This window comes from Mus caroli, chromosome 15 (genome assembly GCF_900094665.2).
Source record: "Mus caroli chromosome 15, CAROLI_EIJ_v1.1, whole genome shotgun sequence".
In the NCBI taxonomy this organism is placed as follows: domain Eukaryota; kingdom Metazoa; phylum Chordata; class Mammalia; order Rodentia; family Muridae; genus Mus; species Mus caroli.
The window spans coordinates 34051934-34079628 of record NC_034584.1 but is presented as its reverse complement, the minus strand read 5'-3'; the positions used below and the strand labels follow the sequence as shown (position 1 = coordinate 34079628).

The following is a 27695-nucleotide window of genomic DNA, read 5'->3' as shown; positions in this document are numbered from 1 at the left end:
AAAAAGAAAAAGAAAAAGAAAAAAATCTCAGTAAGGCAAAAGAAAGTGATTCTGATTGGATATCTCTACACAGAAAAAGTCAACAATAACCAACTTCAGACAGAAGGTTAGAGAGGAATGATCATAGAGACTATCAAACGCACCAACAGATAAGAAAGTGAACTGAAAGAATAGAATATATGTCTGAGATAGAGGTTAACGTGGAATGTAGGAAAAGAAGAAACTATCAAAACCATCTTATTCAGTATCCTATGGAAATACTAGGAAACTACTGAACTCAAGATATCATGCATATTAGACAAGTACTATATCACTGAACTATATACCCCAGACCTTCCCATAGTTCTATAAATCTTGTCTTCTGATAACTCTCCCTATGTTATCCCATGGGTCCCAAAATTTACAATCCACCTGCTTTGGCTAATTACAAGCAAGTATCCTTCTTATCTTTATCATTAAAATATATATATATGTTAAAATGTTTAATGGGGCATCATCTAACTACTACACCTTATAAAAGCCAAACTGTAAAACTGTCTACATATTCAAGAATAAAATAAGCAAACTGAACAAGTAATACGATTAAAAATTATAGGAAAAAAACTACTTCTACATGAAGTTTTGAAGCACATTAAAGATAAAATGTTATTTGGTAACTTGTCTTATAAGGCCAGTAATGATATAAGGAAAGAAAGCCATATACTAATATCTCTTATAAGCACAAATATTTTAATTCTCTAATAAAATGCAAGTAAATCAGATACAGAAATACATAAACAGAATATTACCATCCAAACAGAAAGTATCCAGCAACACAAGGTTGTTCAGCACTGGAAAATGATCAGTGTAACTCAGCAGACAGAAGAAGGGAAAATACATTACCATTTTAAGAGAAGCAGAAAAAAACATTTGTCAAAGCTTCACAGGCATTCATTACTACACTGAGAAAACTAGTAATAGAACTTCCTCAAAAGAGTAGAGTGTATTTATGAAAACAATCTATAGCTAACATCACATTTGACTAGAATATTTATACATTTGCATGATAGTTTGAAACAAAGCAAAAACACCACTTTCACCACTTCTACTCAATGATATAATGAAGCCGTTGGGTGACCGATGTGGGACAGATGAAAAGAGTAAGAGGATGAGGAGCAGCATGAGGTTAAGGGAGTGAAGGGGAGCAGTATAGATAAATAGGGGATAAATAAGAACCAAGTTTACTGACAGCATGAAAGCACCGGGGACACCACACTTTATATGTGGACCTCAAACCAATCATTAAAAATAAAAAAGGAAAGTGGTTGAAGAGGATAGAAATGAGTTCAAACGTAGGCCAATGGCCATATGACCATCACATCCAGGTAAGATCAAAAACTAGTGGGGGGTTAAGTTATTTAATAGCTGCTCCTTGAGAAAACAGCTTACATCGTGTAAAAAAAAAAAATGAACTAGAATTCTTTGCCATATCTACAGCAAATTCTATTAAGCAGACATGATAAGGATGATACTATTGCTGAAGACACTATGTACTTCAGACACAGGACTTAGAAGAGTCAAGCCCAATCATTATGAAATCTAGCTTTCATAACACAGCTGCCAAGGTAGGAAAGCAATCTACATAGTTTTACTGCGTGTAAATCACAACCACCATGAGATATTCCTAAAGGTACAACAGTGGTATCCATATCTTGGTGGTAATCAACATCTGCCTAATTGGACTTAAGGTCCTTCCAACAGGATGAAAATCATGCCTCCCACTGGAAACCGAGCCAACTACCTGGTGATAGTGAGGTGATGAGAAGAACCTGCTACACCCCGTCACTTTCCTTGAAACCATAATCTTATACACAGAGATAAGTGTAACGCTCAGTGCTCATCCACGAAGCTTCTCCAGACGGCGAATAGAGACCTTCACAGAAACTAGAACTGGCCATAATGCAGAGCAACAGATCGTGGGAGCCCAACTCCAGCACACAAAGCTTCAACATAATTCCTGCCCCTAAGGCTCAGGGAACACTAAAAAAAGAGAGGTAGAAGGATTGTAAAAGATATCCAGAAAGTATGCTGCTGTCAGATTGTGTTTCCTAAAAAATGACAGCCATGATACCTCAACAATGTGGCTGCATAAACAAGACCTAAACAATGACACCACCAATAGACAGGCTAATGAGAGGGGTAAATCTCGTGGGAGGCAACCCCAGACTGAAACCAAACAAACAAAAACCTGCAAATAATTAATGAATGCTAAGAGAAGGAGAATTATTCTTTCCCTAATTGGTTATCCAATACAAAATGGTCCACCCTGAAATCATCTTCACAAGCAATAATAAATAGTCTCAGCTGGTTGTATTTATGGGGTGTGTGTGTGTGTGTGTGTGTGTGTGTGTGTGTGAATAATAATGAAAGAAAAAAGCCACAAATTAGAGAGGGAATGAGAATGGCTTGGAGAGAGGAGATAGGAGGGGTTGAGGAAAAAAAGGGCCAAGGGGTTAATAGTACAATTATATTTTAATTAAATTTAAAAAACATTTTAAAAGCTAACAGCTGAAACTACAAAGTATTCTGGATTTTGAATGAAGAATGACTTCTCAATCATGGCCAAAGGAACAAAAAACTAAACAGAAAATGAATCTGAGTATATCAAAATAAAAATGTCCGCTCAACAAAAAAACAATAGGCAGGAATGAAGGGTAGCTCGTTATTTTCAATTCACAATAACATTAATTCAAATAACTGCTACACACAAGGAAAAAAGCTTAGGTTTAACATAACTAAAAAAGTGAAAATTACAATCAATCACCTGGTATGTGCACACCACATCCACAAAAAAATAATAAATAATGACTAAACCCAAAGCATCACCTCGTATCTACCACACAATCAAAGAGTCTCAATTATAGAGTATTAAGTAATGAATATGATATGATATGATAATAAGAATCATGAAGTACTAGTAGGAATCTTTTAAAGAACTAGTGAAATAAAGTATAAACACTCTATGACATATTTATCTCTACCCACATATGAAAACTACAGAGAAGCCTTGCATAGACCATAGGAAGACATGTGAGTTCACTGATTCTCTAGAATCATGAGGCCTTTTAGTTTAGCCTTGACTGCCAGTTACTAAAGAAATATTGAATAAAACAGAAATAAATAAGGAAACAAAACTGAAACGCACCAGGGACTGCATTAGTCTTCTATTGTTGTAATAACAAACAGCCATAAGTAAAGAGGTGAGATGACACAGTGCAGTGGTTCAGAATAAGGTGAGAGTTTTGTTCACTAAAGCTGCTGGCAAGACTCTGCCCCTGTGACTGACCAACACCCGCTGTGGTACAAATTGAAGACAATATCTAAGTTCTAAAGCTTACCAGTTTTACTGACTCAAACCTCTTTCCTCCATCTTCAAATATAACCATGGCCTCTCCTGCTTTGGATTTCTCTTCCTTCTTCCACCTAATCTCTTTGATCCAAACAGAAAGATTCTCCACTTTTAAAATCACAAGAGTTAACGGCACACACAGAGATAATTAAGAATAATCAATGCCCATAACTTTAGTCACATCTTCAAAGTCTTTTCTGCCACATAAGGCACATGAACAGGGGAGGGGCTCATGGAGCCATACCCTTACTTAAGGACCTTGTGGGTGCTGCAGCCAAGGAAGAGTCAGTTTTCTTCAGAAATGTGGCCCCTGAAATCTTCCCATGCTCCAGTGCATGGTGTAAGCCCATGGACACACAGGCAGCTCTTAGAGGACTCAGTGTTTTGTTTTGGTTTTGGTTTTGTTTTATTTCTTTTCAAGCACGCATAGAGTTGGGAGAGAAAATGGTGAGAGAATATGGGAGGAATTAAAGATTAAAAATTGAGTGTAGAGTTGCTCAAAATATAGGTTTCTATGAAACTCTCGTGTAATAAAGAATGAATTAATTTAAAAATATCTTTATAAACAAAAATATAATTCTGGCTGGATATGGAGAGATTTTGTATTAAGTGGGACAATTGAACTGTACTTTAAATTAAAAAAAAAAAATGGATAGACACATCAAAGCTCATCCTTACTTAATCTTGGTACTGCCCAGAGTGACCTTCCTGCAGATGCAATTGACAGGCTTAGTAACTCCCTGCAAGTGTAAGTGTTAAGTAAGGCCTTTTCCAACACTCTATTTCAAATTGCTAACTTCCCCCACTCTTAAATTTCCATTTTCCACTTCCTTTATCTTGATTCCTTTCCATAGCTGTAACCAGCCCTACAGAAATACAAAGCTCCAGCTGCAGAACTCATATTTAAGTAACGGGTGCCCCCTAGAGTTCTGTGCCCTCAGATGCACAAGCCCATAGTTCCAACATCCTATGCATTGTCCCACCTAAAATCTCAGTGAGAAATTTTGACTACTTAGAAGCTAAGGGTTGAAACCTTTAAGTATATTCAAGTAACACCAAGTAGACTGTGTATTTATACTTGGGCATTTGTGTGTGCTTGTGTAGGTATAACAATAGTAACACCAAGTCGACTGTGTGTGTATACTTGGCATTGTGTGTGCTTGTGTGTGCTTGTGTGTGCTTGTGTAGGTATAACAATAGTAACTAAGGAAAGGAGCTCGTGACTTCGAGACGGAGCAACTGAGGAGTGCACATGGGAGTGGGGAAGGGAAGGGGAGAAATAATTATATTTCATTTTTAAAATTTTAACTTTAAGTACAAATTGGGAAGCATCAAAAATGACTTTTCCATATCTTTAATTAAATAGCATGATTCTGGAAACAAATTCACTGGAGATTCACTGCATAATAGTCTGGGAAGAAAACAAGATAAGCTGATGTCCAAACAAAATCAGTGACAGACCTCCACAGAAAATGAAAGGCTGGATGCAAAAGACGATCCTGTGATTGGAGAGACCAAAATCACAAACAAATGAATTATGACAGGCAACAGGAAAAGGTTTAGAAATGAGATTTCATTGTTCACACTTGAGATGAGAGATAACTGACAGTGCTGTCCACTTGGCCAGAGGGTGCAGGAAACCAACACTGGGAGGGACCGAACACTCAATACTCAAGACTTTAATACTCAAGTGTTTGTGGAATTGAGGCAAGAATTAAAACTTGCACTTGAAAATACAAATTTGGAACATAAAAACCTCAGGACTAATGACACATATTTAGAGATAAATTCCAGCATTGAATATGAACAGGCCACCGGTGATTTTATTTTCCAATCACAGTTATAAACCTATTCTAAACTCTAAACCAGCTCTGCCGTGATGGTTTGGCTGGAGCAGCTCTGAATTGCAAATATTTTCAGGGTGCACTTCTGCCATCTGCTGGCAAAAATGATAAGTACAGGTTTATTAACAACCTGAAGTCAATTATAAATATATTTATAGGGGTCTGAAGATTGTGCAGCATGCTTTAAATCCCAGTACTTGGCGGACAGAGGCAGAGGCAGGTGAATCTCTGAGTGTGAGACCAGCCTGGTCTAGAGAGTAAGTTCCACAACAGCCATGGCTTATAGAGAAAGCCTGTCTCACAAAAAACAAATTCATCCTTCAATTCTTTTTTAATTACTGTTTTTCTTTTTACTTTTATCTAGTACTAACACATTCAAACTACATAAATGGGAAAGTATTATTCATGAAAATATAATGTTCCCCACTCCTCAGGCCTTTCCTGGTTCACTTACTACATCCTTCAATACATATTAGAAGACGGTTAATTATCTATGAACTTAAAGATAGTACTAAAATTTATGCTGCCAAGTTTCATTGCTCTCAACATCTAACAGCTAAGATTGCTTTTTAGATAACTAGAGATTATGTTGGTACAGAAGATTAACAGAAGAGAACTGAACGCTATAACTATAATCTTGCATATAATAATTAAGTGTTATAAATAAGCATATCAAGCCAGTAAAGGAAAATATTTATCACTCAGTAAAAAGTGTAAGACAGTAGGATAATCATATTTTAAAGTGCTAATTCTGTACCTACTGCCACACTGGTAGAAATCTCAGATAAATCATTATTTTATAATTTAATGATTAGCGTATTTAGAAATCTTGAGAATGTGTTTTAATTTTGGTAAATATGGTTTTAAAATAACCTTAATAAAGTAATTAACTAAAAATAATCCAAATAATAAACATAAGTAGCCAATAATCATAAGAAAATGTCCAACATTACAGAAATGGAAACAAAACCAATTTGTATTCACTGAGACTATTATACATAAAGAGAACTAAAAACATGTTCACACAGAAATTTAAAAGTGTTAATAGCAGCACCACTCATAATAGGAAAAAATGGCTATGACAATGAAAACAGATGCAAAGCCTTTCATTTGGTGAATAAACTAACAAAATGTGGAATGCCCATATAATGAATCACTCCTTGGCCTAAGAATGAATGAACTTCCGGATAGTGAACAAACCCTAGAAAAGGATATGGTAACTTAAAGAGTCAGAAATAAAAATCCACCTATTTCATGATTCCAGTTTTACAAAATGTCTGCAAGGAGCAAAATCATAGAACAAGAAATAGATTAAAATCCACTGGAGGGCCAAGGAGAGAAGAGGACAGAGAACAATAGTTACTAAAATATTCTCACATTAGACAATGCAATGATTGCATGGGCTCAAAGATACATTACGTTCACTCAGTTGTACAGTTTTGAAAAGATTAAGTTTTTTGTCAAGTAAATTATATCTCCATTTCCCAAGAAAAGAATCAAGGATCATGAAAGAAAAAAATTATATCCTATATGACATTTATGTGTTAGGAAAAGGATAATATAAACAAAATCAAATGCTAACCATAAACTGGAGATGGGCACTATTTGCAATTAAGTCTCAAGCACTTCCTATGACCTTGGGGTGGAGGTCATTTTGTGGCACCATTTTGTCCCTGCAGTGTGGGCAGGGTCTATGAAAATGGTATCATGGCCATGATTAGATCACATTATATAACAAAAGGGGGGATGATCTTACAAATGTAATTACTGCACCCTTAAGTCAGTTCTAAGGTAATCAAAAGAGACTATTCCAGGAAAATCAGTCATGTTAGCCTTTAAAATGGTTTAGGTGCCAAAAACAGTAGTCAGAAGTGTAAAACAGCAAAGGCACTCCTGTTAGCTTTGAAGAAGAACTGCCAGGCTGTAACGCCAGCACAGCTGGAAATACAGCCTGTCTGATGGCTGAAATTCTGCCATGTAAATCGCATAAATACAAGGCAATGTCTTCTGCTGACACCAAGAAGAAGAGAGCTTGAGCATGAGGTGACATCACAGCCATTGTTAAATGTTGACCTCAGCCTGCTGGACCCTGAACAGAGGACCTAGTTAACCTACACCTTAGCTTTAACCCACACAAACTGTGATACATTGATGTTGTCTGGAAACACTAAGTTTGTATCACTCATTACACAGAATAAAAGCCAAAAATATAATCAATCCCACAAAAGGTTTCTTTCTACAATATAAGTAGAGATTATTTAAAATACACTGTAGTCAATATCTAAATTCAGTAGAAAAAAGATAAAAAAAAACCAATCAGTTCAAAAGAAATAAAAAGAAATTTAAAATGTTCTTAAATGCATGCAGAAATGTTTGACTTTATTCAAGTATAATAAAAAGTACTAAAACATATAATGCTATCTCAATTTTCACAGGCAGACTGGCAAAGATCAAAAGTTCCATTACATTTTATTAGCTAAAAAAAATTGAAAGAATATTAAAAGCAATAAGAGAAAAAGGTCAAGTATCATATATAAAGGCAGACCTATCAGATTTACACTAGACTTCTCACCAGAGACTATGAAAGCCAGAAGACCCTGGGCAGATGTCATGCAAACCCTAAGAGAACGTAAATGATGGCTACTATACCCAGCAAAACTCTCAATTACCATAGATGGAGAAACCAAGATATCCCATGACAAAAACAAATTTACACAATATCTTTCCATAAATCTATCTATTATTCAAAGGATAATAGATGGAAAACTCCAACACAAGGAGGGAAAGTACACACTAGAAAAAGCAAGAAAGTAATCTTTCAACAAACCCAAAAGAAGATAGCCACACAAACATAATTCTAACATCAAATATAACAGGAAACAAAAATCACTATTCCTTAACATCCCTTAACATCAATGGACTCAATTTCCCAATAAAATGACATAGAAAAACAGACTGAAGCCAGGCGTGGTGGCGCACTCCTTTAATCCCAGCACTCGGGAGGCAGAGGCAGGTGGATTTCTGAGTTTGAGGCTAGCCTGGTCTACAAAGTGAGTTCCAGGACAGCCAGGGCTATAAAATCTCAAAAAAAAAAAAAGAAAAAAGAAAAAAAAGAAAGAGGGAAGGGAAGGGAAGGGAAGGGAAGGGAAGGGAAGGGAAGGGAGAGAGAGAGAGAGAGAGAGAGAGAGAGAGAGAGAGAGAGAGAGAGAGAGAGAGAGAGAGAGAGAGAGAGAGAGAGAGAGAGAGAGAGAGAGAGAAGCAGACTGGATATGTAAACAGGACCCAACATTTTGCTGCATACAGGAAATGCACCTCAATGTCAAAGACCGACACCATGTCAGAGAAAAGGGCTGTATTTTCACAGTGAAGTCTCTCAGTAACTACTCAAGAAGTGGCAATACCAACTTCTGTGCAAGATGCTAGGAATGCAGTTATAAACAAAACACACAAGACTTGCACAATTAAATATGCTTATTTTGTTTAAGTCTTCTCTTACTTTATAGAAGAAAATTTCAATACCTCAGATTAAAAAGCATTCATTTGATTTTTTAAATTTCTTTACTTACAGGTTAGTAGAGCCATAGTACAGTATTTGCATGTACAACAACAACAAAACCCTTGAAATTTAAAAGTCAGTTTAAAATAGTAGACAAGGGGATAAGGGGTAAATAAAATACATGTACTATAGAAGGAAAATATATTTTCCTAGAGGAAAATATAAGTACCCTTAAAAGGAAAATGTGCAGTGTGTATGAAAAGTCAAGGAAAGATGAAGCGCTTTTGGCTATACTTTAACTGGGAGCTGTGTTCGCTGCACACATCCTACTCAGGATAAAATCATGGCAGGAACTGTAAGTAGAGTGGAGGCTTTTCAAGCTCACAGCAGTTCATTTTAATGTAATCCTTAATAAAACAGTTAAAACACAGAACAAATATCAACCTATGCAGGATGCCAGAGTAGCCTAAGAGAGTCCTGAGCAATCTGGCACATATTTTAATTATCTCTGTTGGTTAAGTGAATGAAATTTGAAAATAACTTAATTCTACTTAGTATAGGAATCAGGTTTTATGTGTGTATAAATACGTAGATATACACACACACACATCATGGAGCTGGGGAGATGACAGCATGCTGATTGGTTTTGATCCCCAGCATTCTCGTAGAAGGCCAGGTGTAACCTGAAGCCATAGCACTGAGAGGGCAGAAATAGGGAGACCCTAAAGCTCACTGGCCCACCCAGGCAATCAGTAAGCACCAGGTTCAGTCTCAGAAAGGAAGGCTGACAGCAACTGAAGGCAACACCTGACATCTACTTCTGACCGCTACATGTTCATGCTCATGGAAACTTCTTTGTAACTTACTTATTATATATCACTTATTATTTTTTGAAATTAAAATATAATTGCATCATTATCCCTCCCCTTCCTTCAACCCTTCCCATCTACCCACTTTCTCTCTCTCAAACTCATGGCCTCTTTTCCCTTAAGAGTGTGTGTGTGTGTGTGTGTGTGTGTGTGTGTGTGTGTATACAGTATGTGTAAATGTATATTTGCATATGCATATAAATACATACTACCTACTCAGGCCATATAAAATTACTTATGTACGTGATTTCAGGATTGACCACTTAGTATTGAACAATCAGTTTGATGGCTATTTCCTGGGAAAAACTATTTCTTCTGCCCTTAGAATTCCTTATTTGCTATGGTTCTTTGAGGGTCCAGAAGACATCCTCTTTGCATGTTAGTATTAGTTCCATCCCTATCTTTGTTCAGGTCTTGTTTAGGCAGCCAAGTTGATGAGACTTCATGGGTATAGAAATATATACACACACAGGCGCACGCGTGCACACACACACACACGCACACACACATTGGCATCTCTAGGAGATGAAATCTCACAGCAAACTTCTGTTCCTCTAGCTCTTACAATTTTTCCACCCACTCTTCCACTGTGATCCCTAAGCCTGAGGTACTGTTATAGATGTGTCAATATATATAATTTTCTTTTTTAAAGACTCTGTCTTTCAGAATTCATATCACATTATTAAATATAAAACAAGTCATCTGGCATTGGCTATGACTCATGGTAATTATCTTCAAGTGTATTGACTGTTAATGCTGTCAATGAAAGACCAAGGCCAGGTGGAAAGGGCATCAGTAACATTAAGGACAGTACAAGAGCTTTCACTCATTCGTCATATAAACTATTTATTGAATGGATATAATTCACCAAAATTAAGATCAAATGCATAGCCATTCTCGTTGTTATGGTTAATCCCAATTATCGAGATGATATCTAATTGACAAGATATAAAACTTCCTACATACAGGACTCTGTATGTATCTCTTGGAGATTGCCCATAATTAGGTTGAGGTGGAAAGTCCTGTCCGCTGTGGATGACATCATTTCCCTAGACTGATATTATGAATGTTATGAAAAAGAGGAAGTGAACTGGGCACAGAAATTCAGAGTTCTCTGTGTTGTGGCTGTGGATGCAGTGTGCCCAGTTTCACAGCCCACTCTTTGTGGCCCCACTGCCATGGTAAGTAGCTATAACCTCAAGCTGTAAGCCAAAAGAAACGTTCTCCCTGTGTTGCTTTTACCACAGCAACATGAAATAAAACTAAGACAACTCCCTGTTTGTTTCTTTAAATAATCCAGAAGGCAAAGGAATAAGTATCCAGGCATAAAGTTTACAAGGCACATTTGCTTCCAAGTTGTTAAGATTCATCTTTCTCTTGAGGCAATCAGAGTTTTATCTCTTATAGTTCAATGTAAAAAAAAAAAAAATAGTAAAATTTAAAAATATAGAAAGAAGTATCTTTTTTATTTGATTCTCTTATGTTCACACTATTTTCCTCCTACATTATTTATGATAACCAATTTAAATAAGATTCATGAGCACTATGCCACAGTTTCTTCAGAAAGCTCATAGAAATGAGATACATATGCCTTAAACCACATATATTACATTTGGTAAATTTTAAATGCAACTAGTTTGCTCTAGGCACTGTCAGCACTTTATAAATACATCTCTGAATATGTTAAAAACACTACTATTGAACATCTAAAAATGAAGAAAAAAATCACTTTTTTATCCAGTTTTACACTATGTCTTAAACATTTTGGTACCAAATAAAATTTCAATGAAACCAGCAAGATGAAATAGAGCAAACCGGAGGTGGAACAAAATGGCACATACAGCCAAAGGTTATCTCTCAGATCAAGTATGAATGTGAACAGCTGTTGACACATCAAACGACCTTCCGAGAACCTATCAAAGGCACTATCAGTGACCTCCTGCTGTGAAGAGGCACCATAACCACAGCAACTCATATAAGAGTGATGTGGGCTTGCTTATAGTTTAAGACAATGGTTTTTAACCTGGGGGTCAAATGCCTCATTTACAGTGGTCGCCTAAGACTATCAGAAAATGTAGGTATTTACATTATGATTCATAACAGCAAATGACAGTTATGATGTAGCACCAAAAAAATTTTGGTTGGGGATCACCACAACATGAGGAACCATTTCAAAGGGACATAGCATTAGGAAGGTTAAGAACCACTAGTTTAAAAGGTTAAGGTCATTATCATCATGGTAGGAAGGATGGTGGCATACAGGCTGACTTCGTGCTGGAGAAGTAGCTGAGACTTCTACAGTGGGATGTGCAGGCACAGGAAGAGAGAAGACACTAGGCCTGACAATATGGGCTTTTGAACCTCAAATCCGACCCCCAGTGACACACTTTCTCCAATAAGGTTATACCTACTCCAACAAGGCCACACCTATTTCTTCTCAAGTAGTACCACTCCCTGATGACCAAGCATTTAAATGTATGAGCTTATTGAAGGCCACTCTTATTCAAGACCACTGTAGTGGCTAACAGACCACAGTGCTTAGTATATTAAAAGATGCACCTTGCAGAAGGTAAGAAAAAATTACCCATATGACTCCTCCCCATATTCGAAGGAGAAATGAGAAATGTATGCCAGATCTTGGGCTGGAAAATCTGCACCAAGGCTACAATTCAAGGCACAGTCCCATAATTCATGTCCTAACATAAGTGCTTAACCACTGAGTCTCTGAAACCATATTATCCAGGTGCACACTACTCCAACCTTGGGCAGCACAATATAGAACACAACTCCATCCACTGAAAAAAAATCAGATAAGAAGCACAAGACAGTTTTCTGGACCTCAGAACAAGGCTGGAAAAACCTACCCTGGGAAGATCTTAGAGCCTCGAACATCAGACCAGTACTCAAGATTGAAGTCCCTATAACATCTTCATTGGCAGGAAAAAAACCTAAGCCCTAGTCCATCAGATTCAATCCCAACACCACCACCCACTGACAGCTGTGATCTTGGGCTAGGATAACTCATCTGAGTCATGCATATGCCTCAACAGTAGGCAGCTCAGTCCAACCTCAGTGCTGATGGTCTTAATGGGCTTTGGAATAGGAATATGATACAGCATTGTGGTATTGGTGCCCACTCATTTCTTCAATTAGTACAGCACAGGAAAATAAATAAATAACTGCCTAGAGGAGGAAAATGGAAGTGAGCATTAACTCACGACACAGGAGGCTCAAGTATGTCCCTCTGTAGCAGGTTAACCCAGTCAGACAGCATTCCACCACAAGGTGAATAACCGTAGACAGTATGTCTGTGCCTACCAAAGATCCAGGAAGAGGCCAACAGGGACAACTTTTCAGGTGTTCGCCAGATCATCCTGAAATTACCAACAGCTGATTTGGAAAACAACTGGACTTAAATCACTGTCTAATACTGAAACTGCATGGTATTGGTACAGTGGCAGGCAGGTAGATCAATGGAATAGAACTGAAGACCCAGAAATGAACCACATACCTATGGTCAACATCCTTAGTCATCAGGAAGATGCAAATCAAAAAGACCCTGAGATTCCACCTCACAACAGTCAGAATAGCTAAGATCAGAAACTCAGGTGACAGCAGATGCTGGAGAATGGGAAGAAAGAGGAACACTCCTCCATTGCTGGTGGGATTGAAATCTGGAACAACCCCTCTGGAAATCAGTCTGTCAATTCCTCAGAAAATTGGACATAGTATTTACTACCTAAGGACCCAACTATACCACTCCTGGGCATATACCCAGAAGATGCTCCAACATGTAATAAGGACACATGCTCCACTATGTTCATAGCAGCCTTATTTGTAATAGCCAGAAGCTGGAAACAACCCAGATGTCCCTCAACAGAGGAATAGATACAGAAATTGTGGTACATTAACACAGTGGAATAGTACTCACTTATTACAAACAATGGCTTCATGAAATTCACAGGCAAATGGATGGAACTTGAAAATATAATCCTGAGTGAGGTAACTCAGTCATAAAAAAATACACATGGTATGTACTCAATGATAAGTTGGTATTAGGCAAAGATCATGGAATACCCATGATACAATTCACAGACCATATGAAGCCCAAGAAGAAGAAAGACCAGTGAATTCTTCAGTTCTTCTTAGAAGGGGGAACAAAATACTCACAGGAGGAAAGATGGAGACAAAGTGTGGAGCAAAGAATAAATGAAAGGCCATCCAGAGACTGCCCCACCTGGGGATACATCTCATATAAACTCACCAAACCCAGACACTATTATTGATGCTGGGAAGTACTTGCTGATGGAAGTCTGATATGGCTGTCTCTTGAGAGGCTCTGTCAGAGCCTGACAAATACAGAGGTAGATGCTCACAGCCAACCATTGGACTAAGTGTGGGGTCCTCGATGGAGGAGTTGGAGAAGGAACTGAAGGAGCTGTGGGGGGTTGCAGCCCTTGGGGGAAACAACAGTGTCAATCGGCCAGACCCCCATCTCCAAGCTCTCAGGGACTGGACCACCAACCAAAGGGTACACATGGAGGGACCCATGGCTCTGGCGGAATATTTGACAGAGGATGGCCTTGTTGGACATCAGTGGGAGGAGCAACCCTTGGGTCTGAGGTTGTTCAATGCCCCATTGTAGCTGAATGTCAGGGCAGGAAGGTGGGAGTGAGTAGATGGGTGGGGAAGCACCCTCCTAAAGGCAGAGGAAGGGGGAATGGGATAAGGGGTTTCTGGGGGGAAAGGGGATAACATTTGAAATATAAATAAAGAAAATATCTAATTAGAGAGAGAGAGAGAAAGAGAGAGAGAGAGAGAAAGAACAATTATTCCTTGATGTCAAATGCTACAAATTCAGAAGTAACAAGCCTGCTTAGAAGTCTTGCAATGATAGGCACAAAACCTGCAGAACTGAAAGTGCTGGATTCTTCAATGCATAAATAAGCTCAAATATCAACAAACACCAAGAACTCTTTAGTTGAGATCAACTGACAGTCAAAACAAGACAAGAGATACTGAAAGCCCTTGCTGCTGGGGCAGACCCCTAGTTGGTCTGCTCCCATGAAGATTCCATATCCCAATTCATCCTAAAAGACCTGCTGCACTCAGAGCAGTTGGGATCCACTGCACTCAGAGCAGTTGAGCAGTTAAGGACCCTCTGCTCTCAAAGCAGTTGGGGTTCAGGTACACTCAGCACAGTTGGAAAACAGCTTGACTGCTCCACTGAAGATCCAACAGTCTGGAGACCTCCCAGGAGATCCAATGCAGCCAGGGCAACAGATCAGCAGGTTCTCTGTCCCTGTGAAGAGCTGCCCAATTGGAACGCCCCACAGGTGGTCTGATATAGCTAGGGCTGCAAACCTACCAGGAGACCTAAAGCAACCAGGACAAAAGAGGCAGAGTCCAGAGAGTCACCCAGATCAACAAACACCAGGGATATCCAGATGGCAAAAAGCAAGCACAAGACCATAAGCAACAGAAGCCAAAATATGTGGGCATCATCAGAATCCAATTCTCCCACCACAGCAAGCCAACACCAACAACCTGAAATCAGGAATCTGTCCTAAAATCCTATCTCATGAAGATAATAGAGTTCTTTAAGGAGGATATCAATAACTCACTGAAAGAAATACAGGAAAACACGGGTAAACAGGTGAAGGAATTGAATAAAGCAATCCAAGACCTAAAAGTGGATATAGAAACAATGAAGAAAACACAAATGGAGGCAAACCTGGAAATGGAAAACCTAGGAAAGCAGTCAGAAAGTACAGATATAAGTATTACCAACAGAATACAAGAGATAGAAGAAAGACTCACAGGAATAGAAGATACCATAGAAGAGATTGACACAACTGTCAAGGAAAATGCAAAACAGAAAAAACTCCTAACCCAAAGCATCCAGGAAATTCAAGACACAATGAAAAGACCAAATCTAAGGATAAATGGGATAGAGGAGAACAAAGATTCCCCATTCAAAGGACCTGAAAATGTCTTCAACAAAAATCATAAAAGAAAACTTCTCCAACCTAAAGAAAGAGATGGACATAAAGGTACAAGAAGCCTATAGAACACCAAATAAATGGGAACAGAAAAGAAAATCTTCTTGTCACATAATAATCAAAACACTAAATGCACAGAGTAAAGAAAGAATATTAAAAGTTGCAAAGGAAAAAGGTAAAGTAAAATACAAAGGTAGACCTGTCAGAATTACACCAGACTTCTCAACAGAGACTATGAAAGCCAGAAGAACCTTATCAGAGGTCATGCAGACTCTAAGAGAACACAAATGCCAGCCCAGGCTACTATAACCAGCAAAACTCTCAATCAACATAGATGGAGAAACCAAAATGTTCCAGGACAAAACCAAATTCAAACAGTATCTATCTACCAACCCAGACCTACAGAGGATCCTGGAAGGAAAACTCCAACACAGGGAAGATACCTGTACCAAAGAAAGGACACGATATTAAGCATCTCACAACAAAGTCAAAAGGAGAAAACCACAAGCACACAAAGCCACCTACAAAAACAAACATGCCAGGAGCCAACAGTCATCTTTCTTTAATATCTCTCAATATTAATGGACTCAACTCACCCATAAGAAGATATATGCTAACAGACTGGATATGCAAACAAGATCAAGCATTTTGCTGCATACAAGAAACACACCTCAACAACAAAGACAGACACTATTTCAGAGTAAAAGGATGGAAAAAGGTCTTCCAAGAAAATGGTCCCAGGAAACAACCAGGAGTTGCCATCCTAATATCCAATAAAATGAGCTTTCAACAAAAAGTTATCAAGTGTGATGAAGAAGGACACTTCATATTCATCAAGGGGAAAAATCCACCAAAAGAAAGTCTAAGTTCTGAACATCTATATCCCAAATGCAAGAGCACCCAAATTCATAAAAGAAACATTACTAAAACTCAAAACACATATTGAACCCCACACAACAATAATGGGAGATTACAACACCCCACCCTCACCAATGGACAGATCATTGAAACAGAAACTAAACAGAGACACAGTGAAACTGAGAGAGGTTATGAACCAAATGTATTTAACAAATATCCACAGAACATTTCACCCTAAAACAAACAAACAAAATACACCTTCCTCTCAGGACCTCACGGTACCTTCTCCAAAATCAGCCATATAATTGGTCACAAAACAACGCTCAACAGATACAAGAAGACTGAAATAATACTATGCATCCTGTCAGATCACCATGGCCTAAGGCTGGTCTTCAATAACAGCAAAAACTACAGAAAGCCCGCATATACATGGAAACTTGACAACTCTTTACTCAATGATAACTTGGTCAGGGAAGAAATAAAGAGAGAAATTAAAGACTTCCTGGAATTTAATGAAAACGTTGACATATTATACTCAAACTTATGGGACACAATGAAAGCAGTACTAAGAGGAAAGTTCATAGCACTAAGTGCCCTGGTAAAGAAACTGGAAAGATCTTACACTAACAACTTAAGAGCACACCTGAGAGCTCTAGAACAAAAAGAAGCAAACTCACCCAAGAGTAGTAAAAGGCAGGTAATAGTCAACTCAGGGCCAAAATAAGCCAAATAGAAGCAAAGAAAACAATACAAAGAATCAGCAAAACCAAAAGCTGATTCTTTGAAAGTATCAACAAGATAGATAAACCCCTAGCCAATGGGGTCGTTTATGTATACTATCATATCATCTGCACAGTGATACTTTTTATTTCTTCTTTACTAATTTGTATCCCGTTGATCTTTTTTTTTTTTTTTTGATGTCTTATTGTTTTAGCTAACATTTCAAGTACTATATTGAATAGATAGGGTAGTGGGCATCCTTGTCTTGTCTCCGATTTCAGTGGGATTGCTTCAAGTATGTCTCCATTTAATTTTGATATTGAGGCAGTATCCAAATTAATGAAATCAGAAATGAAAAGGGAGATATAACAATAAAAACGGAGGAAATTCAAAATATCTTCAGATCCTACTATAAAAGCCTATACTCAACAAAACTGGAAAATCAACAAAACTGGAAAATGTAGATGAAATGGATGGTTTTCTAGACAGATGCCACATACCAAAGTTAAAGCAAGACCAGGTAAACTATCTAAACATGTCCATATCATACAAGGAAATAGAAGAAGTCATTAAAATCCTCCCAACCAAAAAAAAAGCCTAGGGCCAGATGGATTTAGTGCAGAATTCTACCAGACCTTCAAAGAAGACCTGGTACCAATTTTCCTCCAACTATTCCATAAAATAGAAACAGAAGAAACACTACCAAATTCATTCTATGAAGTCACAGTGACTCTGATACCTAAACCACACAAGGACCCACCCAAAGAATAGAATTTCAAACCAATCTCGCTTATGAATATTGATGCAAAAATGCTCAATAAAATTCTTGCAAACCAAATCCAAGAACACATCAAAACCATCATTCACCAGGATCAAGGAGGCTTTATCCCAGGGATGCAAGGTTGGTTCAATATATGAAAATCCATTAATATAATCCACTATATAAACAAATTCAAAGAAAATAATCACATAATCATCTCCTTAGATGCAGAAAAAGCATTGGACAAAACACAATAGTCCTTCATGTTAAAAGTATTAGAGAGATCAGGAATTCAAGGCCTATACCTAAACATTATAAAAGCAATTTACTGCAAACCAACAATCAATATCAAATTAAATGGAGACATACTTGAAGCAATCCCACTGAAATCGGAGACAAGACAAGGATGCCCACTACCCTATCTATTCAATATAGTACTTGAAATGTTAGCTAAAACAATAAGACATCAAAAAAAGATCAACGGGATACAAATTAGTAAAGAAGAAATAAAAAGTATCACTGTGCAGATGATATGATAGTATACATAAACGACCCCATAAATTCTACCAGAGAACTTCTCCAGCTGATAAACAACTTCAGCAAAGTGTCCAGATATAAAATTAACTCATATAAATCAGTAGCCTTCCTTTATACAAAGGATAAACAGGCTGAGAAAGAGATTGGGGAAACAATTCCCTTCACAATCGCCACAAATAGTATAAAATATCTTGGTGTGACTCTAATCAAACAAGTTAAACCTGTATGACAATAACTTCAAGTCTCTCAAGAAAGAAATAGAAGATCTCAGAAAATTAAGAGATCACCCATGCTCATAGATTGGCAAAATTAACATAGTAAAAATGACCATCTTACCAAAAGGCAATTTATAGATTCAATGCAATCCCCATTAAAATCCCAACACAATTCTTCAAAGACATGGAAAGAGCAATTCTCAAATTCATCTGGAAAAACAAAAAACCTAGAATAGTGAAAACATTCTTAACAATAAAAGAACTTCTGGGGGAATCACCATCCCTGACCTCAAGCTCTACTATAGAGCAATAGTGATTTAAAAAACAACAACAACAACAACACAGTATTGGTACAGAAACAGACAGGTTGAGCAATGGAATAGAATTGAAGACCCAGAAATAAAACCACACACTTACAGACACTTGATCTTTGACAAAGAAGCCAAAAGTATACAATGGAAAAAAGAAAGCATCTTTAATAAATGGTGCTGGTCTAAATGGCAGTCTGTATGTAGAAAAACAAAAATAGATCCATATTTGTCACCTTGCACAAGGCCCAAGTCCAAATGGATCAAGGATCTCAACATAAAACCATATACACTAAAACTACTTGAGGAAAAAGTGGGAAAGAGCTTTGAGCTCATTGGCACATGAGGAAATTTCCTAAACAGAATTCCAATGGCTCATGCTCTAAGATTAAGAATTGATAAATGGGACCTCATGAAACTGGAAAGTTTCTATAAGCCAAAGGACATAGTCAATAGGACGAATCAGCAGTCTACAGATTGGGGAAAAAAACTACACTAACCCTCCTTGCCCATCTGATAGAGGGCTAATATCCAAAATATATAAAGAACTCAAGAAGCTAACCACCAAAAAACCAAATGACCTAATCAAAAAATGGGGTATAGAACTTAACCAAGAAGTCACAACTGAGGAATCTCCAATGGCTGAGAAGCACCTAAAGAAATGTTCAAAGTCCTTAGTGATCAGAGAAATGCAAATCAAAAGGACCCTGAGATTCTACCTCACACCAATCAGAATGGCTAAGATTAAATCCTCAGGTGACAACACATGTTGGAGAGGATGTGGAGAAAGAGAAACACTCCTCCATTGCTGGTGGGATTGCAAACTGGTACAACCACTCTGGCAATCAATCTGCAGCTTCCTCAGAAAATTGTAAATAGATCTACCTGAAGACCCAGCTATACTACTCTTGGGAATATACCCAAAAGATGCCCCACCATGCCACAGGGGCACCTGTTCCACTATGTTCATAGTGGCCTTATTTGTGATGCCAGAAGCTAGAAACTACCTAGATGTCCCACAACAGAAGAATGGATACAGAAAATGTGGTTCATTTACACATTGTAATACTACTCAGCTAATAAGAATGAGGACATCCTGACTTTTGCAGGCAAATGAATCGAACAAGAAAATATCATCCTGAGTGAGGTAACTCAGACCTAAAAGGACATGCATGGTATGTACTCACTAATAAATGGATATTAGAAAAAAATTTTAAAAACTCATACAGAATACCCAGGATACAGTCCACAGAACTCAAAAAGCTCAACAAGCTGAAGTGCCCATGTGATGATGCCTCAGTCCCACTTGGGAGAGAGAAAAGCAATCATAAGTGGGGAGGGAGGGAGGTACCTGGAACGGAGGGATTGGGTAGGGGTATTGGCGGGGAGAGGGGAACCTGATATGTGGTGAGGAAAAGGACTAAAGTCATGAGGGCCAGCAGAAAGAATGGAAACAAGAACCCTCAGGAGAAAGGAGGCTGGGGAACCCCCAGAATGGACCAGAGACCTGGGAGGTCAGAGACCCAGGACTCAAAGAGAGGGACCTTAGATGAAATGCCCAACAGTAGGGAGAAGGAACTTATAGAGCCCACCTCCAGCAGGAAGACAGGACTCAAGTGAAGGATGGGGTTCCCATTCCACAGTCACATCTCCGATCCATAATTGTTCCTGTCTGAAAGAATTACAGGGATGGAAATGGAGAAGAGCCTGAGGAAAAGAAGGTCCAGTGACAGGCCCAAAGCGGGATCCAGCTCAAGGGGAGGCCCCAAGGCCTGACACTATTACTGAGGCTATGGAGTGCTCACAAAAAGGGACCTAGCATGACTGCCCTCCGAAAAATCCAAGAAGCAGCTGAAAGAGTCAGATGCAGATATTTGCAGCCAACGAATGGACAGAAGCAGCTGACCCCTGTTGTTGAATTAGAGAAGGCTGAAAGAAGCTGAGGAGAAGGGCAATCCTGCAGGAGGACCAGCAGCCTCCATTAATCTGGACCCCCGAGATCTCTCAAACACTGGACCACCAAACAGACAGCATACACCAGCTGATATGAGGCCCCCAACACACATACAGTAGAGGACTGCCAGGTCTGTGTTCATTCAGAGAAGATGAACCTAACCCTCAAGAGACTGGAGGCCCCAGGGAGTTTAGAGGTCAGGTGGGGTGGACAGTGAGGGCATCCAGGTGGAGACAGGGTGGGGTGGGGAAGAGGTGTGGGATCTGTAGCAGTCAAAAGGTGGATGAGGTGGTGGGGAATGGAATATGGAGTATAAAAAATAAATTAAATTTAAATTTTAAAAAGTGAGAAATACTGAAAGCATGTGAACTCTTGAATGGAGTTCTAATAGCTGTTTTAAAGAAACCAAGAGCTTACAGAACACAAAGAACTAATTCAAAATTCAGAAATGTAGACAATGCTTAGAAATCAAACAGAAATCTTACAACTGAAAAAATATACTAGAGAATTTTGAAACATACCCCAAAAGGACATTTAGATCAAGATAAGTCTGAGCAAAGAACAAGCCCAAAGACACTCTACTCAAGAACACACAGCCTGCGGAGAGAAGGAGAAAGACACACTGCTCAAGAATACACAGCCTGATGGGGGAAGAAGAAAACAGGAGAAATTAAATAAGCTCACAGTCGTTTTGAAGAGATATTAAAAGAGTAACTACTTGGGTTGCTGTGGTTAAAGAGAGACTAGATAGTGCCAAAAGAAGAAGAAACTGTATTAAACAAGCAATCAGAAAACTTATACTACCCTCAAGAAAAGTATACAGGGTCAGGAAGACCAAAGATCAATACCTAGATTTAGCTCAATTGCATCTATCCCAAAATATATTATAACCATGCTCTCTAACATGGAAGATAGGAGATTCTCAAGAAGAAAGAAGGGGAGAAAAACAACTCATTAATATGCTATCTGACAGCAGACATCTCACTCCTCTCCTGTTCTGTGAGGTTCCTGAATGGGAAAACTGACAACAGAAAATATTGTACCTAGCAGAGCTGTAGAAGTAAAAAGATAAAGACAGTCCCAGATTTCAGGGGGAAAGGCTATACAAGAATGTTTTAGGCAGTTCTTCAACTTGAAATTAGCCTTAATGACTAAGGAGAAAAACAATAGAAGATTTAAAATGCCACTGGCAAAAAGATAGAAAGAAACAAGATGAAATTGCTCTAACATGTAAGTGTGATGCATCAACCATTCACAGCTTTAATACTGACTAAAAAAACAAAATCAATTTTTAAAATATGCTTAGAGATGAGCAATATAGAAATGTCAAATGAAATTTTCTTTAAAAAAAATCAAAAATGAAGTCACACCTTTAATTCCAGGCAGAGACAGACAGATTTCAGAGTTGAAGGCCAGCCTAGTCTACATAATGAGTTCCAGGACAGCCAGGACTTTAAAAAAAAAAACCTGTCTGAAATTAATAATAATAATAATGCAATAATATCAAAATAAGAAAAAGAATAAAATCCATGTATAAAATGTTTTATTAACATACTTCCCCTTAGTGCTTTCCTTTATGATCATAACATATTGCTATCATTTTAAAATACCTTGTTATAATCAAAAGACCATTTTTTATAATGTCCAAAAAGCAATATTCTATAACTGAGAAAAACAAAATAATACTCAAGGACAAAAGCGCTCCTGCAGACTAGCTACTTAACCAAAAGAAAAGGTACAAGAGAGAAAATGTGTGCTGTTTGCATACCTGTGTACATCACATTAAAATCCATTAATATGTATAATTAATACATAACAATCAAAGAGCTCCATGGTGCATCATGATGGATACAAAACATACGGTAGCCTTTAAATCTTCTCACCAGAAAAACATGTGATGTGACTCATCTGTTAAACAGCTTGATCCCCCCATTCCACAATTTCTATATGCCAAAGTCCATGTTGTACACTAAAAACACAGCACACCACCACCTTAACTTGTCAGTTTAAACAAGTAAATAACAACAACTTAAAAAAGTAAAAAAGGATGGAGAGAGGGAAAAAAACTAAAATTGATAGAACTCAATTTTAAAATTTATAAGGCCTTTCCTCATTGGTAATCACTTGAAATTTAAATAAAAGTGAATTTCTCAATTAGAAACTATGGGCTAAATGGGAAAACTAAGAATCCAATGCTATGTGTCTTATGTTACTTCTACGGTTCAGAAATGGCAGGCAGCTTTCTAGGTGAATTAAGTAAAATGTTTTTGGGGAAATTATTCTAAATTGTACTTATAACACGATCCTGGCATTCAGATTACTGTAACAGCTTTAAAAATAAACAATAAAGCTGAAGCCCAGCACTCTCTGTTTGAAGGCTCTGTAAGTGCTTAGCAGTCAAAACAACGTGGCTTGGCACAGAAATGGACCGTGAACAAGAAGAGTCTGCGTGGGGCCAACTCAGACGGTGACAGCCAATGCTGGACAGAAGGACAAAGGTAATTCAGTTAAGGAAGACTCGTCAGTGTAACAACTGCTGGTGCAGCAGCTGCATTCCCAGACCTCCAAAGAAAGATACAGTGGGAGCTTTTCCTTTGTAATCATAAAATTTTAACCAAAGATGGGTCGTGTATAACTATAAAATATGAAAGTATAGCACTTCTAAAAGAAAGTTTAAATGAAAGGATTTGGAGATGGCTCCGTGGAAGCACACCTGCTTTGAACGCTGTGCTCAATCCCTAATATCACAAACGAAAATACTAAAGAATAGGTGTTTGCCTTTGATTCAGGCTAAAGATATATAAAGTTTCTAAAAGAAACGAGGAAAACATTTTGACTCTACGGTGAGAATGATTTTGTTAGAATCAATGATTTTCTTAGGAACTACTAATCAATAGCAAATCAGGAATCATCAAAATAAAATTTTTGTTCATCACAAGGTAGACAAAGAATTAAGTATGGTGGCAAATGCCTGGACATAGGAAGCTGAGATAAGAGATTAAGAAGTTTAAAGCCAGCCATGATTACATATTAAGCTCCAGGCCCACTAGCGCTACATCATGAAACCCTGTACAAGAGCCTATACATAATCAAATTATATTTAAAGGCATTTCAAAAGAAAACATTTATAATGCATACAGCTTAAAAAGGAACGCAAAACACTTTTACAATTTAATTCATAAGTATAAAAAAATAAAGGTTCATATTGTTCACCAAAGAAAATATATAAGTGCCTATAAAACACAAGAAATAGCCTCTGCCTTTACTCAAGAAAGACTACAGTAAACAACTGATACATCCAGTAGGAAGGGTGCAATTTACAACAGCAACAAAAGCTGTCCTGTTTAAACTCATGTCTTCATTCTGGGAAATCTATTTTATAATCTTGCATATATCAAACATAAATACATTAAACCAGTCATACCTCAAATCCTGAACATCATGGATATATCACTTAATCAACTCACTGATGGTTAAACATTTCACAGTTTTTTATTTCCGCTTAGAATGAGTATTATAAATACTATGTTTGGGTCAACAAGGTGACTAGGCAGGAAAAGGCACATGCTACACAAGTCTGAAGACCCAAGTTCAATTGTCAGACCCACAAAAGGATAGATGTCGAGAAACACAGACAGAAACAACAAACTGTACCTAGAGATGAGACAAAATGTTTACCTGTCTGAAGGCATGTCACTGGCAATCTGGTGCTTCACTCCTGATCCATTTTTAATAGAATCCTGTCTTGTGAGCCCATGAGCTCGGCCTTTCTCAACTGCAGGTACTGATAAGTCACCTGGGGCTCCTTGGAACTGGGGCTGCTCGTGTAGTTTTGCTTTCTTCTCCTGAGGGGCTTCCTCATTTCGAAGCCCTCGAAGAACCTTTTGATCAGGTTGCTGCAGTGTATTAGAACCACTATTATAAAACCATGCTCCTGATTTAGTGAGGATTTCTTGTTGTTTTCGGCACAAATTACACACCCACATAACCTGCACACAATGACACAAAAAGAAAAGAGAAAGAAATCAGTCTCCCTACATAGTGAAAAATGAAAGGTAAACAAAAGGAGAGAATACTCAAGCCAACAAAAAGTTACATGGTTGTACTTCTGAAGTTAAAATATCAGGATTAATTGCTGACATAAGTTAAATCCTTTAATTTTTACAGGGTAATTATAATGAAATTATACTGACAGAAAAACTCACATCAAAATACTAGTTTTTTGTTTGTATTATCTTTATTTAGTTAGAAGCATAACATAGTAAACCGAAGATGAATTTGAGAGACAGTCGATTTCAAATGTATCTCTAAAATCGGGAAGTAAAACTTTCAGCAAGGTAATAAACCTTCCAATGTATAGAACATGGTTTCTTTAACAAAGGATAGAGGTAAAATAATAGTACTTATTTTCTTATATTGTTTTTTAAAATAGAAATCAGTTATAAAATCCCTGTAATACATTTCCAGTAAATTAACTGTTAATATTAGGGTAAAATTATCTACCACCAACTATATATTATATCCTTTTTAAAAGAATTTTATTTATTTTAAGTAGCTCCTAATGACAAAAAAAAACCTAAGAACACTACTTATTTCTCTAAAACCTATTAATTGGTCAGAATTTGTAATGATATACTTAATTCTTTTACCTTCACATCTACATTTATTTTTATACTATTCACAATAGCAATATATCTAATCTAAACATCCATCAAGAGATGAATAGATAACGCATATGTGGAAAACAGGAAAACATTCACAACCGATTCTTATTCACCAATAAGGAATAATCATGATGTGCACAGGAAAACAAATGCAGCAGGAGATCTCTACGTTGTGAAACAGGCCAGATGCAGAGAGAAAAATATTGCATATATTCTCTCACATGCTGACTCTATATTTAGGGATAAAGAAAGGGGAGGAATAGGCACTAGTGCAGTGGAGAGGCATGAATGAGTGGGCAGGGGGAAGAAGGGAAAGAGAGTGAATATGTTGCACGGTTGATGGATAGACAGACAGACAGACAGATAGACAGACAGACAATAGATAGATAGATAGATAGACAGACAGACAGACACACACACACACACACACACACACAGGCAAGGTACTAAGGGAAGTTAGAGAGAACAGAGAGTAAACAGAGAGTAGAGAGGAATAAATCTAGTAAAAGTACCTGATACAACAAATGTCCATCAATAAAAATATTTCCACATATACAAGATATACTTAATTTTTATTACACATTTTTGGACTTTTTTCATATTTAAATGACTTACAACAATATAAATAATTATAGTAAAATAAAGCCCTGTTTCTGCACAGTAATTAAAAACAAAACAGAAATAAGCTCATAAGATGTTGTAAGTCATTAAATATGAAAGAAGTCTAGAAACATGAAGTGTGTGTGTGAAAGCCAGTGTAAATAAGCACATGGCCAGTACTTGTTTTAAATATGTGATTACCTTGCATTTCATGAATGTATAGCTTATTTATTATTCTTAGATCTTTTGACTAACCAAAAGAAGATTTTTGAGATACGAAACGGTTTTTCTGGCCACATAGCAATAATGTCCTTAGGTTACTGGGTTCTGAAAAAAATCTTTCAATTGCAAATGAAGCACAGGGTGGGTATCGTCATGGTTGGGAAGAGGGGAGGAAAAGGCCATTGCTGGCTAATGTGCATAGTTTATCGTTCAAATTCATAAGAAAGTTTTCAAAGATAGTTAAGATAACTATCCATGACTGCATCACCTGCTGTTTTTTCACTGAGATAAGAGTGTTTGTGTAAAATATCACTTAAATGATTTGCTTAATGTTCCACTTAAGCAATTTGTATAATTTGTATAGTTTGTTTATTATGATTATGACTTTTGTTCTACCATTGCATGGGAAATACATTCCTTTATTCAGTACTAATTGCTATTTTAATTGGAAGCAAAGGCTCTATCTTTTACTAGCATAATAAGAACATAAAATTTATAATTGCTAAGATCTACATGCTTACTAGCTTGAAGTCATTTGAAACAATCATGAAGAAAACATAATAAGGTATGCGCTACTGTAAAACCAAGATATATGTTGCATCAATTCTCAAATAGGTTACTCATCAATAATATCAATGTGTGCCAATTTTATTTTTAAATAAATAAGTAATTTTAACAAAACACTGTAATCTTACTCAATTTTATAAACAAACTCCACAGTTCAAATTTCATTTTCTATTATTGCTATGAATATCAATATAAATATATTCAAATGCATCAGTTAATTTGAAAATCAAATTATATACAAATGATAACCAAGATATGACCTGTGACAGAAGAAGGTACCTACAGACCTCTTTTAAGATACTTTAAAAATAAATGAAAAAGAGTTGCTGGGAACCAAGCCAAGTCACTTACCAGGCAAATTCTTTTTCACTGAGCTAAACTCTCCACACTAACAAATAAAATCTGCATTTCTTTTTTCTTATTGTATTTCTTTTGTTTTTTATTGGTTAGTTTATTTCCATTTATTTACATTCCATTTATCTACTCCCTCCCAGTTTACCCTCCACAAACTCTCTATCCATTTCCCCTGACTCTATGAGGGTGCTCCCCCACCCTAACTTTTCCATTTTAAACAAATTACTACTCCTATTGGAATGATAATCTGTTAAAGGACTCTAAAATTTAACTGTATTTGGAATAAGTCACATCCATTAAAAAATAACATCCTATATTAACCTCTGCAAAAAAGATC

At 37.2% G+C, this 27695-nt stretch overlaps 1 protein-coding gene across 34 annotated transcripts in view; it reads right to left on the bottom strand.

Annotated features, from left to right (window-relative positions):
- Rims2 (regulating synaptic membrane exocytosis 2) overlaps positions 1–27695 on the bottom strand; it is a 482991-nt gene that overhangs the window by 319150 nt on the left and 136146 nt on the right. For all 34 annotated transcript variants that reach the window (XM_029469501.1, XM_029469498.1, XM_021184232.2 and 31 more), the window contains one exon: positions 24630–24940. In XM_029469501.1, coding sequence (XP_029325361.1) covers positions 24630–24940 — 311 coding nt within the window. The remainder of the gene's footprint in view (positions 1–24629; positions 24941–27695) is intronic.